This window comes from Mauremys reevesii, linkage group 1 (genome assembly GCF_016161935.1).
Source record: "Mauremys reevesii isolate NIE-2019 linkage group 1, ASM1616193v1, whole genome shotgun sequence".
Classification (NCBI taxonomy): domain Eukaryota; kingdom Metazoa; phylum Chordata; order Testudines; family Geoemydidae; genus Mauremys; species Mauremys reevesii.
In genome coordinates this window covers 266,735,968-266,752,910 of record NC_052623.1, presented here as the reverse complement: position 1 = coordinate 266,752,910, position 16,943 = coordinate 266,735,968, and the positions used below count along the sequence as shown (strand labels likewise).

General features: G+C 51.4%; 1 protein-coding gene across 2 annotated transcripts; it reads left to right on the top strand.

Annotated features, from left to right (window-relative positions):
• The first annotated feature begins 483 nt into the window (after nucleotides 1–483).
• TEX33 (testis expressed 33) lies at nucleotides 484–7,776 on the top strand. 2 transcript variants are annotated; one of them, XM_039487167.1, is made up of 6 exons: nucleotides 484–630; nucleotides 2,767–2,842; nucleotides 3,750–4,399; nucleotides 5,017–5,167; nucleotides 6,995–7,105; nucleotides 7,606–7,776. In XM_039487167.1, the coding sequence occupies exons 1-6, from the start codon at nucleotides 622–624 to the stop codon at nucleotides 7,692–7,694; spliced, it is 1,086 nt and encodes a 361-aa protein (XP_039343101.1). In that variant the 5' UTR covers nucleotides 484–621; the 3' UTR covers nucleotides 7,695–7,776. The 2 variants fall into 2 exon arrangements, with proteins under 2 accessions (XP_039343101.1, XP_039343098.1); XM_039487164.1 differs by lacking the exon at nucleotides 484–630 and adding an exon at nucleotides 832–1,025.
• Nucleotides 7,777–16,943: the final 9,167 nt, after the last annotated feature.

The following is a 16,943-nucleotide window of genomic DNA, read 5'->3' as shown; positions in this document are numbered from 1 at the left end:
GCCATGTTCCTCAGGGGAAAGTTATGCTCTCCTATGAGAGGTTCTGAGAAATCCCAGCTGGGTTAGGAACTACTGAAGCCAAGTTACCAACACCCCCAAAGAAATGGGGAGCACGGTCTTGTGGTGAAAGCACAGGGCTGGACATCAAACATGGTAGGTTCTAGTCCTGGCTTTGCCATAGACTCACTGTGTGACCTTGGGCAAATCACTTAACCTCTCTTTCATACTCTGTAAAAGGGGGGTAATGACACCTCCCTCCTGGGGAGTGTATGAGGCACAGTTAACACCCTCTGGAGATGCTTGGGTGGAAAATGCAGTAGAAGTGCTAAGTCCTATTAATTATTATTTTATTATGTGAGCCACTAAAGATCCCCACACAGATGCTGAAAACTGTTGGGCCTGTGCTCTTTCTGAGACATGAGCTTTTCCCACCCAAGATAAAACCTAACTGTGCCTTGTTTATTTTGGTTCCCATAGTAACTACAGCTCATAGATGGGGAGGGTTGTTCCCTAGCAACCATCCCTGATGCTTACTCTTAGTTCCACCTCTTTGCCTGCACTTCTGGACTTCAGCAGGACCTGCCTGGTTAGAAGAATCACTTTGTCATCTCAACTGAGACCATGGAACAGGTGAGAGAGACATTTATAAGAAAGGCTTCACCTCTGAGCCTCATTCTGGAAACTCAGCCCCCTCCCCCTCCTTCAGAGACACTGAAACTCAGACAGACACACAAACAAAGAAAGGATGAGCCAATCAAAGACAACATTTCATATGCACTGCCACATTGCTTTTCAGGCCTGAGGCAGCACACTGATCACACTGTCTTTTTGATGCCAGTCCAGGCCACATGTGGCAGGCGTGTGGGGCTATTCTTGGCCACCTCTGGCAGCTGATCCTGAGCTCCATTTGGCAGGAGATCCCAGGCCACTTCTGGGAGGTGTATATTTCATCTATAATAATAATAGTGCTTTTCCCAGCCAGAGGTCTTGTGAGAATGGCACAGCAATACCTTCAGCAGCCTGAGGTTAGTCTTTAGCTCCATTGGGACAAGTCTCTTATTTCTCCTTGGTCAGTGGGAGTCAGAATGGCAGGAGAGTATGAACATGGTGAAAATACCCAAGGAACTATGCTAATAATTTATATGGCATCTTCAGAAAAAGGCAGAGAAAAAAGTTTGGTCATTTTATGGCTCTGTGGTCAGGAGTTGTTCTTTTATAACGTGCATGTGGGTAAGGAATGGTGTCCCTAGCCTCTGTTTGTCAGAGGGTGGAGATGGATGGCAGGAGAGAGATTCTGTTAGGTTCACTCCCTCTGGGGCACCTGGCATTGGCCACTGTTGGCAGATAGGATACTGGGCTGGATGGACCTTTGGTCTGACCCAGTACGGCCGTTCTTATGTTCATGTACAGTGCCTAGCACAGTGGGCTCAGTGTAGGAGACTCTGGATGAAATTCTGTGACTTGTGCTATCTCGGAGGTCAGGCTAGATGATCGAATGGTCCCTTGTGGCCTTAAGAGCTATCGATGTTTGAATGGGGCCTCGAGTTCAGTCGGAGCCTCTAGGCACTGCTGTAAGAAAAATATTAAATAGGACTAATATGTAATTAGTTCAAATCCCAGAAAAGAGGATCTGCATGTGAACTTTAAAGTCACTCAGCCTGCCGGAAGAAGCTGGAGCACTCAGAGTTACTAAGGAATGTGCTTTGTGGTACAAGGAAAGCAGTGGAGGCAATACCCCAAGCCTTCTGAGTCAAAAGGTGACCCACAAATGGGAGACTTGCGGGTCTGGGGTACAAGCCGCCCTCTTCCCATGGATATAACAATAATGGCGGTAATTTGGTTCGGCTCTAGGTGGGAGGCAGGAGTTAACATAAGTGGGGGAGATCCATTTAGTTAACACCTAACACCGAGTCCTGCAATCTGATAAAAATACAATTAAAATGCTCTTAAAAGGGATTGAAAATACTACAGAAAAAGAACGTAATTCTGTCCCATGGAGCAATCACGTGCCCTCACTCAGGGCCTGATCTAATGGCGAGAAAGTCAATTGGAGCCTGTCCATGGACAGTTGGAACAGGGCCTTGGGAGTCCTGCATTCAGGTTTGGCCAGCCAACATGTAAGATGAATGGGGGGGGGCAGAGAAGAGCGAAGACAAAGGTTAGAGGTGTGGGTGGGATTTGCATAGGACAGCTCCCTCCCCAGAGAATGCAGTCAGTCTGGGGAGTCTGCTGCCATTGAAGGGCACAGAGTAAAATAGAGTAGCTGCTTTTTTTTAAACAAAAGGGCTGGCTAATTTGTTGACAAATAGCATTTGCAGTTATCGTGGCTTGGGTGAGGGTAGTCAAAGCAAAGCATAAAATGATCACTGCACAAGTCAGTGCTATGCACATCCCCTCCTCACCTTTGTCTGTCTTGTCTGTTTAGACCTTAAGCCCTTTGGGGCAGGGACAGCCTCTTACTGTGTTTGTACAGCACCTGGCACAACGGGGTCCTGATCCTGGCTGAGCCCTCTAGGAGCCACTGTAATATATATAAATAATAATGTTTTTAATGCCCTCTGCCTATGGCAAATGGCATTCTACACCACCATGCTCTGGCGTGGTAATTCCTAGATTGATCCGGTGCAGCAAATTCTATGTTAACGTGGTGTGGCACCCTCTCTATTTGATTGGGCTGTGTCTTACTTCTGACAAACAACCAGCTTAACCCAAATTCTTGGCTCCTGCTCTATGCCTACCTAACACAGCCTTTGTTGCTCTTTCAAGGAGGTGCCTATGACCTCAGCCTCCCTTACACCTCTTGCAGCGAACCACGAGCCTGTGCTAGCCGACAACCAATCAGGTAAGAGACAGGGCTGGTCTACACTGGGCGGGGGAAATCGATCTAAGATACGCAACTTCAGCTACGTGAATAGCGTAGCTGAAGTCGAAGTATCTCAGATCGATTTATCTTGGGTCCTCATGGCGCGGGAGCAGCATCCACGACTCCCCCGTCAACTCCGCTACCGCCGTTCGCGCTGGTGGAGTTCCGGAGTCGATGGGGAGCGCGTTCGGGGATCGATATATCACGTCTAGATGAGACACGATATATCGATCCCCGAGAAATCAATCGCTACCCGCCGATAAGGCGGGTAGTCCGGACGTACCCACAGTGGAACAGCTGCTTTGTTCACTAGCCCCCACTTTGCACTGAGACGTCTGACGTTCATTCCATGAGGGTTTTCCTCCACCCTTTATACCCCACCGGGGTTCCTGTGCTTGTTTGCATGAATGTGTCCTGATTGGATATGCATGTGTATGAGAGGATGGTACACATGGGTTTGTGCACTGATTAGCTACACACCCCTGTGGGAATGAGTTCTCATGGGCATGCCTGTGCTGCTTAGGAATGTGTGTGTGTGTGCAAGAAGGCATTCCTGTGGGTACGTGCCGATTAAAGGCAAGAGATGTGCATGTGTGACAGGACATATGCCTGCTGAGGTGTGAGAAGGTTCAAACCTGGGTTCGAGGGCACAGGCTGACTAGCTACACCTTTGTGTGTATGTGTGCTTCTGGACACGTGACCACATATATGTGCCACAGACACACCCGAGCTCCTCGCAGAGCCTCCACCCAGCTCAGGGGGAGTAGATTATGTACACTGTACATTTTGCTGTAACCATGATGCTGTGCAGTGCAAGATCATTTATTGCCACACTCCTCTATCAAAATGATGGCAAATTCGTTGAGCTTTCCCTTCTATCTTTCAGTGGAACCTGGAGATGTCAACAAGGAGCACATCCTGGCTGGGGCACGGGCCAGCGGCAAGAGAACCTCTTTGAAAAGTTCCAGTAGAACCGCCTGGAAGATCTCCAAGAACCCTACAGATAGCGGAACACCCATGAGTTCTCCTCAAGTCAAATCCCAGGCATCCCCCTCTGCGCAGCATCTACACACCAGAAGCTATAGTAAACAGAGTCTCCGGTCCAAAACTCCTTCTGCGTGGCGTCATCTCACCAGAGAAGAAGAAGAAGCCCGGGATGTCTCAGGTGCCAAAGAACCAGCAGTGGGGCAACATCAAAGAGGAAGGACAGGAAGTCTCCTATATCTTGCAAAGTCTACCCAGAAGGAGGCAGACAGTGTCCAAGCCTACTCAGATGGCAAAGAACCAGCAGCAGGGCAACATCGACAGCTGAGGCCCAGGGTGCCTGGATCTCCCCAAAAGACCACCAAGACCAGCCACAAGGAAGCGAGGGAATTCCGGAATGGCTTAAGTGCAAAGGAATCCTTAGCATCAATAGGGCAAGACGTGAAAGCAGAGGGGAAGCTCTTTCAGGAGAAGAAAAACAGCATAATACCAATTAACATCAAACACAAGTTCGGGAGCAGCATCGTGGATGAGCTCGTCACCGAGGAGCAGGTTGTGGAAGAAGTGGTGACACTGACACCCGAGTAGCGGGGAGGATACTTTGGGGGGGAGTGATTGGAAATACAGCACTTGGAGGAGGGTGTTTTAGGGGAGGCATTTGGGCTTTGCAGCTGGGGGGCAGGTCCAGTGACAAATTCCATACCCAGAGGCACCAGATCTTCAGCAATTTCTTGTGTTCTCTCTCTGTCTCCCCATCCTGACTTATCTCTTCATTCTCTTTCCCTCTCCCTCCTTGCAGTCATGATGAAGAAGCAGAGGGTGAAGGCCATTAGAGACACCAATAGCATTAGAGGGTATGAGGCGGGGGTGGGGGTGTCACAGCACCCACACATGGGCCAAATTCAGACCTGTTGTAAGAAAAGGACACTCCATTGATTTCAGCTAAACTGCACCCATTTATACTAGGTCTGAATTAGCTTATGTATTCAGGGTGTACCCAGAGATTAGGGGTACATGCTGGTGAGAGAGGTACACTCCAGAACCGCGCTTGCCCCTGGGGATTAGGATACATCTAGGGCCTGCATTTAGGGCTGGAGGTGCCTCCAGGGAGTCAGGTGCACTTGGGGTTTGTGGGACAAGACTGACTCCATGACGTTTGTGCTTGCCAGGCGCGCCGTGCTCTGTGTGAGGCTGGATTGATCGAGGGGCAGAAACGACTCAGCAACCGGTCCTCTAAGACACCAGAGAATCCCATGGCCACCACACCCTTTGCTGATTATTATGAACTGGGTTACAACCTGAGGTCAAACATCTTCCAAGGTGAGGGGCCCTCTATTTCTACACTGAGATCTCCCTATACTATTTGCATTGCCCCTGGGCTCCTGCATTGGTCTTTGTGTCTCTTTAACTATAACTCTCCCTCCCCATTCTCCTCCTCTTGCCCCTCTTGTTCAGAACACTCCAGGAGCAGGATACCGAGGGAAAGGAGGGATGGCTATGAGTCCCCTTTTTACCCATTCCCCCTTTTCCTTATCTTCCTCTCTTCCTTCTTTCCAACCAGCAACAGTGAGGCGTGAGGGTCCATCCATCTCCCCGCCATTCGAGAGCTGCCTGGGTGATAGCTTTTGCAATCAAATGTCCCATGTTAATAGCGCCAGTTCAAATCACATGCTTATTCCCCTTTGAGGTCTTCTCAGACATGCTGTTCTGAAGCCTCTCCCCCAAGTCTCTGTGCCTCCAGAGTCCTCAGTGATCCCTCTGTCTCATGGGTGGGCAAACTACAGCCCGGGGGCCGCATCTGGCCCTCGAGCTCCCACTGGGGAGCAGGGTTGGGGGCATGCCTCACTCTGCGCAACTCCTGGAAGCAGCAGCATGTCCCCTGCCCCCCGGCTCCTATGAGTAGGGGCAGCCAGGGGGCTCCGCACACTGCCCCCTCCCCAAGTGATGGGGCAGCACGCACTGCCGGGATGCGCCTCCGCGTAGGAGCCAGAGGGGGGACATGCTGCTGGTTCTGGGAGCTGCTTGAGGTGAGCACCACCCGGAGCCTGAACCCCTGACCTCCTCCCATGCCCCAACATGCTGCCCCAGCCCTGATCCCCCTCCTGCCCTCCAAACCCTTCAGTCCCAGCCCAGAGCACCCTCCTGCACCCCAACCCCTCATCCCCATCCCCACCCCAGAGCCCGCACCCCCAGCCGGAGCCCTCACCCCCTCCCACACCCCAACCCCCAATTTTGTGAGCATTCATGGCCCACTATACAATTTCCATACCCAGATGTGGGCCTCAGGCCAAAAAGTTTGCCCACCCCTGCTCTATCTGATCAAATCTTACTGGGGAGTGATGTACTGCCACCTCTATCTGTGGAAAATGGAGTTTGCAGTCTGGTTCCCATTTATATCAATAACGTCACAACTGCTCTCAACAGCATGGTATCAGAGTGCCTTTTGTGCATGCACCCAATGCCTCACGAGCTGGATTATGATTATTATGCAGTGTGCCCAGTGGTAGCATGTAGGAACCTCAGTCAAGATTTGGGACCTTTGTATAGCCAGGTAAAATGAAGACTGGCCCTCCTTCAGGAAGCTCAGACTTGGCATCAACCAGTGGATGACAGCCAAAACAAGGTCTGGGTGGCTTGGGAGGTGGAGGTAATAATGAAACCAAGAAGAGCTGAGCAAGGCTAGAAGGGACTGACAGAAGTCACAACTCACCATTGCCTAGCCAGGGCCGGATGGGAGTGATCTGGAAGGCCCATAAGTTTGAAGGAGGGATTTAAGAGGGTCAGATGGTGGCTTTGTGAGTTACACCCAGGTAGTGGGAGCAGTAGGGGAGACTGCAGATAAGTGCTTGAGGGAAAAGTAGACCTTGGGACATGACTAGAAATGATGCTCCACCATGGGCCTGCTCTACCTATGGGCAGGAAGTACTAGCAGACAGAGTGCAAGAATGCACTGGACAGAGTCCAAGTGGTCACCGAGCCATACCACAGACCCCATCAGAACACATAGCTGAGTCAAATCTGAATGAAGGTGCTAATGTCAGCTGTGTATCCCTTTTCTCTCTCCCTTTTGGCCGTGGGTGTACATCACTTCTGCCAGCAGCAGAGAGGCTCATGGTAACAAATTCCTGCATGGTCGGTTTCTTGCAGGTGGCCCAATAGAGAGTAAGAGCCTGATGAAGGATTCCTATACCCCAGATGTGATTCAGAGGGCAGTCAGAGACCCCAAGCACTGGCATGGAAGGAAAACCGATGACCTAGGTAAGGCTTCTGTCATGAGCAAGCCACTGATGCACTTCAGAGCTGGGCCTGGACTCAGGGGCGGTTCCAGGCACCAGCACCCCAAGCACGTGCCTGGGGCAGCAAGCCATGGGGGGCGCTCTGACGGTCGCTGTGAGGGCGGCAGGCAGGCTGCCTTCGGCGGCATGCCTGCGGAGGGTCCGCTGGTCCCGCGGCTTCGGCGGACCTCCTGCAGGCGTGCCACCGAATCCGCAGGACCAGAGACCTCCCGCAGGCAAGTCGCCGAAGGCAGCCTGCCTGCCGTGCCTGGGGCGGCAAAATACCTAGAGCCGCCCCTGCATGGACTAAGAAAGGGAGCTGATGGGTTAGAGATGGGCATTATCACAGGAGAAGAGCCATTGAGCTAGGGCAGAGCACTGTCACAGGCAGGTGGAAATCACTGAGGCTGGTTCCTACCCACAGGGAGAGCGGTATCATTAGGAGTGAAGCAGTGATTGAACTGTGGTTTGTCTTCTTTATAGGGCGATGGCACCAGAAAAATGCCCTAAACCTTAACCTGCAAAAAGCTTTGGAGCAGAAATATGGGGAGAAGACCAAAGGCAAATCCTAGAAGGCAAAAGACAGAAAAGCGAAGCGCATTCCGAAAGGGACCCTGCTCTCCCTAGCGCTAGAATAAACCTCCGTGCAGCCTCGATCAGTGTGCTTGCTGAGCATCAGCAATACGAGTGGCAGGAAGAGAACTGGGCAATCAGTGGGCAGAAACACAATGGCAAAGCCTCTTATCCCCGGAAAAGGGAGGGAGAGTCTTTGGGGGCAGCAATGTGTGAGAGGACTGAATGGCCATGGAAACAGTTCTCATGGAATCCCTGCAGGGTGAGACTGGGGTGGGGGTGGGCACTGGAGAAAGCAGTGTGGGGGTGCAGAGAGGAAGCCCAGGACTGAAGGAACAAGGAGACTGACTATCCAGCAGACTGGGGACAGTGTTTAGGAAATAGCATGGCTGGAATGTGTGCGCGCGCGCATGTGTGTGGAGGGAGGATGTCCATGACCATGGACGGCACTTTGATGGCTGCCAGCCCCTTTTCCGTCTCTCCCCTGGATTCTGTACACAGTTCTCCTCCACAGCAGGACTTGGTGAGATATACAAACCAGGCAGAAAGCCGGCGGTCTGTGGGCCCTTTCTGTGGGAACATGCTCTCGCAGGTGTTTCTAGGGGGTCAGTCACGCTCAGTACAGCATCCAGGTGCAACTCTTGTCCCTGTTGGGGACTGAGACCGTGAGGCAGGAGGCAATTTCCTTCCCTCTTATACTTCTGGATGTGTTGCTTTAAGGCGGCTAGACTGAGACTCGCTTGAAGAGCTCCTGCATGGCCAGCAACCTACAGTGACTGTGGGAAAACCTGCCAACACTCACCTCAGCACTGGAGGCAGCAGATCACCCAGCCAAACCCAGGAGGTCCAAAACCCAAACAAATGCTGAAAAGCCCATCCCACCACAAGGGAGCCAGAAGGCTGCAGAGGGACCCCTGGGGGCCCCTGGAATTTGCCATGCTGCTGGGTCACCCCAGAGTGAGCAGGATCATTTTGGGGTCTTTTATGACAAGTTGTTCCTACTTGTCCAAGCCCTGTCTCCCACCATCCCCTATAACAACATCTCTCTGTGGGCAGGAAGGTGCCAGCATTGCATGGTGCTCTGACGTCCAAGACCACCCACAGATAGTAAATCCAAATGGGAATTAATCCCTCACAAGGGAGGAGATGAACCGTGGTGGGCAAGGGGGTGTCACGCAGTAACACTGTCTGCTGGCTAGGGGTGCCATGGTGGTTTAGGATCTGCTCATGGCTGTTATGTCTGACACGGTTTCTCAGAGAACCCAGGGGCTTCTAGTGTTTGTTTCTTCCTGCTGGCCCTACACAGATCACCTACTTGCCACAAAGCTTGCAAGGGGAGAGGGGCCCTCTCTTTCCCCAGCCACAGGTGCTGGAACTAGGGTGCTGGGGTGCTGCCACACCCCCTGGTTTGAAGTGGTTTCCATCAGATAGAAGGTTTACAGTTTGGTTCAGTGGCTCTGAGCACCTCCCACTATGCAAATTGTTCCAGCGCCCCTGGACCCAGCCGCCCCTCCAGGCTTGGAACTGCTGATTATTTTGCCCACAGATGTGAACTGATTCTGGGCACAAATTAGGGCTGTTTCCCCACTATCTGTCAGTGGGATTAGGTCAGAATGAGCTGACTGCAGAAGAATGCCGGAGGTTTGCAAATAGATTAGGTTAAAATGTAATCAGTGGTAACTATGGGCGGGCTACCTCCCACTCTCAGTCATTAACCATGACGGGTACTGAAGTTCCAAGATACATGGGTGAGGGCGGGGAGGGGGGAATAATTGCCCACTGACTTAAAAAAAAAAATGGGGGCCAAATTGCAGGTCACAGAGATCTCCTACTGGGCTTCCTCATGCTTCAGCACAGAGTGCACAGGCCTCAGCATGCAATCTCCAGCCAAGTAGCAAAGCACCCTAGGACATCACAGCTCTGCACACTGCATGCCTGGGCTGATGCAGAAGGAGGCTTCATGTGCCAATTAAGTGCAGCCCTCAAGGCACCCAGCAAGTTAGTGGTGGAGCCCATGCTGCTGCTTCAGCATTCTGACCGTAAAACCTCAGCGCCTAATCCTGCCACTCGTGAGCCTTAGAATAGCACATTGGGTACAGCACCACATATCGTGAGCATGGTGAAAACAGAATCTCAGACAAGCATCCGCCCTGATCAGAACGGAGTCTGCTGCCAGCTGAGGACGCTGCCCTGTGCTTTATTATGCAAACAGAGACAGTGCATTTCTGTTTGCTCGAGGCCATGAGTTTTGGATAATAAACCAGTTTCTCCTGTGCAGCCTACAGGAATTTACCTGGCTCTCAGGTGTGAGCAAGGTAGCGAGTCAGTGAGAATTGCTGATAATTATTTATTCATATAAATAAGGAAAGGGTCCAATAATTAGTTATGCACACCACGGGCCTATGTCACTGCTTGCTTGTATTACTACCTGTATTGGCCTTATCCTTCCTCTAGTTAGTCTCACACTTGTAGAGTCTTGCCTTAAATTACATTGTAAGCACTTCAGAGCTGGGACTGTGTCACCCTATGCATGTGTACAGTGCCTAGGCCAACAGGGCTCCCACAGGCCTACAGAGATTATCTGGGATACAGAAAACAGGGCAGCTCGGAGGCACAGTGAGTTGATACACATCCAGGCATCTGACTGCAGAAGCAGAGTTAATACATGGGGGTTTTATGGTTTCATTCTAATGCCTACATAACATAGACACGTAACAAAACCACAGCACAGACTGGCAAATGTGGCCTGCTCTATTCAGGAAAGGCTCAGGGCTGGATTAACAAGGTGTGCAACAAGTCAGGAATGAGTTGGGCTGGGAATGCTTGGATGGCGTCTATCTCCGCTCTGGTCAACCTGAAGCAGTGCTGTCAGCCCCTTCCTTTCAAGAGCAATCAATTCACTATTCACATATCTTAAAGTTTAAAAATGAATGAGTTTATCAGAATGTAAATTATCCAAAAGAAGAATTACACTGAACAATGCAGGTCTGGCAGCATCCAATTAACATAGCAGGAAAAACAGAAACATACTCCCAGAACTGACCTTTTCTCCCTGTAGCAGATTGAGACTCACTACAGCAGCACCTCCTGCTGGTCATGTGGGAATTAACTTTTTTCCAGCATACGGCGTGCCCTCTGTAGGCTGGTGTCTCGCCTGCAGCTGGCCCTGAACCCTGGTGCCCTTTACCTCAGGGTTCTGCCCCAGCAGTACCCCCACTCTCAGGGTCTCCCCTCCACAGGAGAACCCCCAACCCTCTAAACCCACCTTGCCTCAGTGACTACTGCCAGCCATCATCTAGCCCCTGCTCACTGGGGCAAACTGCAGTCTGTAATGGCCACTCATCATTGGCAAGGGGTTAGGACCAGCTGCCTCTGCCTATTCCCAGGCTGCACCTCTGTAGCCCCAGGATCTTTGTAGGCCTTCACCAAGGCCTGCAGCCTGGGGGTTTCCCAGGCTTTAGCTTGCCAGCGTCTCTTTGCCCTTCCCCAGCACTACTACACTTCGGGTATCTTGCTCCCAGGCAGGCAGCCCTTCCCACTCCAGAACTAGAGGGAGACTCCTCTGTAGCTCCTGGCCTCCAACCCTCTTATCAGGGCCAGCTGTGGCCTGATTAGGCCAGCCACACCTGGGGCCAACTACCTCACCAGCCTCCCTCATCTGCTCTTAATCCCTTTTACTTTGGAGTGGGGCAGCCACCCCACTACACTCCCCTTATCAGCCATGTCACACAAATACACAAAAGTCAGACTCAAACATCCTACCTGGTAGGTGACACATCTAACTCAATCAGTAACAGTCAGAGCTGATCCATGGATTGAGAGACGATTTTGCTAGGTCTGATCACTGGGTGGCAGCTCTGAGCTAATGTTTCTCCCTTGCAGAAAGGAACAGGAAAGAACTGAGTTCTCTTTCCCTGGCACCATTGAGGCCTTGTCTACACTACAAGACTATTTCGAATCAACTTAGTTCGAATTTGTGGATTCGACCTTATGAAGTCGAATTTGTGTATCCATACTAAATACACTAATTCGAATTTCTGAGTCCACATTCACGGGGCCAGCGTCGACTTTGGAAGCGGTGCACTGTGGGAAGCTATCCCACAGTTCCCGCAGTCCCCGCTGCCCATTGGAATGCTGGGTAGAGCCCCCAATGCCTGCTGGGGGGAGAAATGTGTCGAGGGTGGTTTTGGGTAAGTGTCATCATTGAACCGGCAATCACAACCTCCCTCCCTCCGTGAAAGCGCCTGCGGGCAATCTGTTCGTGCACTTTTCTGGTCAGTGACAGCGCGGACGCCACAGCACTGCAAGCATGGAGCCCGCTGCGATCATCGCCGTTTTCTCCTCCTCGCACTTTATCATCCACCTCTTCCACAGTCAGCTGCTGAGAAATTGGGCCACTTTTCAATGGTGCTGCAAGCACTGGGGGACCATAGGGGACGTTTTACAAACATCAACATCGGGTGGCCGGGCAAGGTTCATGATTCGTGTGTTTTCAGGAACTGTGGGCTGCTCAGACGCCTGCAGGAAGGTAGTTTCTTCCCGGACCATGAAATAATTGTTGTGGATGTGCAGATGCCTATAGTCATCCTCGGGGACCTAGCCTGCCCGCTAATGCACTTGCTCATGAAGCCCTATACAGGTGCCTGGGACAGCGACAAGGAACTCTTCAAATACCAGCGAGCAGCGAGCAGCGTGACCTGTGACTGTTCAGTTTCTTTACAGAGAAGCTGAACCTGCCCCTGTTTCTTTACCCAGTTACTGTTGACTCTCCTCTTCGGTTACATACCCCGTTCACCCCGTTACCCCCACTTCCAGCACACGTGTAAAAATAAAATACATGTCCCATTATTACTTAACAAAGGTTTCTTTATTCATGACTTTTCGTGAAAGGGTTGAAACTGGGACGCAGGCTGTGCTGGGTAGGGTGTGCGGTGATGTAAAGACCGCCTCTAAACTCAAGGAATGACAGGCTCCTGCTCCTAGAGCGGTCCGCAGTGCCGGAATGCTTCTTTCAACGGAGCCTGCCATTCCTCTTTATGGAATTCTGTGTGCGGGCGGATATGTGACCTTGTGGTGGAGGAGGACGGATACAGATTCCTCAGCTGCGTGACTCAGCGGTCCAGGACAAGGACCGCTGTATAAGATCTGTAACCGCCCTCCCCCGCTGCAAAGTCACATCTCCCCCGCCCACACAGATCCTGGAAACCACCTCCAAAACCGACCAGGGTGCCTACTGACTGCACCGTGTGTGTGACCCGCTGCTGATCCTGCCCCCGTGTCTGTACCCTGGGAAAGGTGACTGTCCTATGCAATTAACCACCCCCTTCCCCACGCCCCCCATTCAAACACAGTCTTCTTTGAAAAAACATAACGGAAACAGTAATTAACAGCAAAGCATTTTTATTAATTAAGTACACAGTTAGGGGATGGGACTGGGATTGGGACTACTGTGAGTGTGGAAGTGAAGGACTTCGGCAAAGGTAGGGTATGAGAGCTTTTGGGTACTTGAGCACTGTGCTGTGGTGCAGTGACAGTATTCACGTCCCCGGCCGCCCCTCCTCCTGATTACTTTCGTTGAGGGGGGTATGGGACTTTGTGGCAGGGGAGTGCGGTTGCAGATACACTGCAGGGTGTCTCTGTCCTCCTGCGGTCCTGCAGAACATCCACAAGGTGCCTGAGCGTGTCCGTTTGCTCCCTCACTAGTCCAAGCAGCGTTTCAGTCGCATGCTTGTCTTCCTCACGCCACCTCTCCTCCCGTTCGCTGTGTGAGCGCTGGCACAGAGAGACGGTCTCCCTCCACTGGCTCTGCTGGTCCGCCTCTGCTAGGTAGCAGCCCATACGTTCCTCGAACATCTTGTCCCTTGTCTTTTTCTTTCGCCGCCTAATCTTTGCCAGCCTCTGCGGGGGGGATGCTGTGGCAGGTCTGGAGACAGTGGAAGCTGTGAGATGGGAAACAGGGAGTGAATTCCTTGCAAAGATACATTTTGGCGAACAATTAACTGAGTCTAGGCTGTCTCTGTGAATTCTGGGTTGAGACCCCTGTGCCTGCTGGGGCACAAATCATTTTCGCGGTGGATTCTGGGTAAATGTCGCCAGTCATTCCTTCCTCCGGGAAAGCAACGGCAGACAATCATTTCAAGCCCGTTTTCCCAGAATTGCCCTGGCATACGCCATAGCGTGGCAACCATGGACACTGTTTTGCCTTTTGTGTATGTCCCCGTATGTGTACTAGATGCCGCTGACAGAGGCGGGCCAGCAGCGCTACACAGCAGCATGAGTTTGCTTTTGCATGACAGCAGAGATGGTTACCAGCCATATTGTACCATCAACCATACCATAAATTGGTAATAAGATGGTAATAAGATGGGCATGGTTACCTGTCCTTTTGCACTGCACCATTTGCTGCTGTCATAAGTGCCCCTGGCCGAGCAGCCAGGGGCGCAAAAGCAAAAACTGGGAATGACTCCGAGTCAATCCCTCCTTTTTGGTATCTAAAAATAGAATCAGTCCTGCCTAGATTATGGGCAAGTGTACTAGAGAACCACTGTATCATAGAACCAGAGAGCACAGCTGCTCTGTGTCCGATCCTGCAGAAATTATGAGCTGTATGCTATTCACAGGGGGTGCTCCTGCAACAACACCACCTGTTCATTCCGTTCTTACCCCAGCCTTCCTGGGCTACCATACCATTGTCCCCCCACTTGTGTGATGAAGTAATAAAGAATGCAGGAATAAGACACAGTGACTTGTTTGTGAGAAATGACTGGAAGGAAGCCTCCAACTGCAATGATAGTCCAGGCAGGACATTAAGGAGTGTGGATGAAGGAGCCCATCATCCTTCTGCTAGTCCAGGGGCAATTGAATCTTTTATTTACAATGAAGGGTGGGGGCTGATGGAGCTCAGCCCCCTGTTGCAATGATGAGGACGGTTACCAGCCATATTGTACCATCAGCCATCAAAAATTAGGGACAGGCGCCCTTGATCGACCTTACTGATACTAGTCGGCATGGTTACCAGCCCTTTTGCACTGCCCCATGTGCCAAGAGGCTGATGATGAGGACGGATTTCCATCTTTTTGTACCATCAGCCATCCATAGCATGGGGGGAGCAAGGATGTTGGTGTTGAGTGCTGCACCATCGCGTCTATCTGCAGCATTCAGTAAAGATAGGGTGACATGTAAAAGACTCAACAGAGGATTGTTTTCACTTCTGGTGGTGGGTGGGGTGTGTGCGCAAATTGCCGAACTATGCCCTGACCCACCGCAGACACTGTGTTTGACCCTAGAAGCATTTGGAGCTCATCCAAGAATGCAAATATTTTTCGGAGACAGCAGGAACTGTGGGATACCTTGCGTCCTCATTCCCCCCTCCCTCCATGAGCGTCCATTATATTCTTTGGCTTTCCGTTACGCTCGTCACGCAGCTGCGTGCTGAGTCTGTGCTATGCCGTGTGTCCGTAGATTTTTTAAAAATACTTTGGACCAGGCGTAACATTACAGTAATTACCCTAATTAGATGCAGGAGTCTCCGAGCGAGATCACCCTGAGGAGGGTCACTGAAGGAGATATAGAGCGCATGCTGCGTGAAAGTTCGCACGAACCAGGGACCGATGCAGCCGTGCTCGGGGAGGCAGTGCTCCCTGAGTACCTCATGAAAGCCTGGCATGGAAAACTGTGCTACCACGGAGCACCCAATAAGGCAGCTCTCCCCAGGAACCTCCTGCGGAGGCTTTTCGATTACCTCCAGGAGAGCTTCGTGGAGATCTCCCAGGAGGATTTCTGTTCTATCCCCATATATATAGAGACCTCCTTTTCACATACTTCAGATTCCTGTTATATTAAGAATAAAAGTTTACATGTTTAAAGCACTTACCGACTGCTCCTTCCCCTGATTCAGGGTCCGGGTTAACGGCCGGGGAGGGTTGGTAGGGGATCTCCGTGACTGTGATGAAGAAATCCTGGCTGTCGGGGAAACCAGCGTTGTAAGCGCTGTCGCCTGCCTCGTCCTCCACAAACCCTTCCTCATCTTCCCCGTCCGTGAACATCGCCGAGGAACTGTCCGTCGACACTGTCCCATCGTCAGAGTCCACGGTCACTGGTGGGGCAGTGGTTGCAGGCTCCGTAGCGTCCGTTTGCCGCTTTGATTTTTTGGTAGCCTTGTCTGGGGTCCTTGATTTTCACGCGGCGCTGCGTTGCATCCTGGCTGTATCCTCTGTCTCTCATGGCTTTGGAGACCTTCTCGTAGGTCTTCGCATTCCCTGTTTTGGAGCGCAGCTCCAGCACTGAACTCCTCGCCCCACACACCGATCAGATCCAAGAGTTCCCAGTCAGTCTATGCTAGGTCCCTCTTTCTATTCAGAGATTACATGAACTCCTCTGCTGGAGAGCTCTGCAGCGTTGCAGGTGCTGCGGAGCTCGCCCCGATGTCCAGCCAGGACGTCAGATTCAAAGTGCCCAGACAGGAAAATGAATTCAAATTTTCCTGGGTCATTTCCTGTGTGGCTGGTCAGAGAATCAAAGCTCGGACTGCTGTCCAGAGCGTCAACAGAGTGGTGCACTGTGGGATAGCTCCCGGAGCTACTAAGTTCGATTAGCATCCACACCTAGCCTAATTTGAGCTAGCCATGTCGAATTTAGCGTTACTCCACCTGCCGGGGTGGAGTACCAAATTCGAACTAAAGAGCCCTCTAGTTCGAATTAAATGGCTTCCTGGTGTGGACGGTTGAGCGGTTAGTTCGAATTAACGCTGCTAAAATCGAATTAAAGTCCTAGTGTAGACCAGGCCTAACACTCACCAAAGCAGCTAGCTAGCTGCTACCGTCTTCTACAAACAGCCAATGTACTGGGAATCCAGCATGTCATAGTATTGGAGCAATTAGAGACAGAAGAGATCCATTAGACCATAGTTTGTCCAGCCGCACAACCTTTCCCCTGTCCCAACCTCAGTTTTCCCTGCATTAATATATATCCTCCCTGGCTTTGTCCAGTCTGGTTTTATGTGTCCTGGTGATGGGGCTTCCACCACCTCCCTAGAGACATTATTCTGCAGGATAGAGTCACAGATAGGAAAGGTTTCTTTAGCTGCAGCCAAGTTTCCCCACTGCTGTTTCACCCCTTTACTCCAACCCACTTTGTCCCATCCTTAACAATTCCAATCCCTCCTTGGTATCTACATCCTTCCAACACTAATTCTTCTGGATGGGTATTATCTCTCTAAATAAACTAGATCTGTTTTCAGAATGCGAGGC

Bases quoted from the DNA above. Each gene is read 5' to 3' on its own strand.
- TEX33 (XM_039487164.1), top strand. From the start codon at position 849: ATGTGGCAGGCGTGTGGGGCTATTCTTGGCCACCTCTGGCAGCTGATC. The intron at 1,026-2,766 runs GTTAGTCTTTAG...TGCTCTTTCAAG, and splicing joins AATACCTTCAGCAGCCTGAG to GAGGTGCCTATGACCTCAGC. The intron at 2,843-3,749 runs GTAAGAGACAGG...TCTATCTTTCAG, and splicing joins GCTAGCCGACAACCAATCAG to TGGAACCTGGAGATGTCAAC.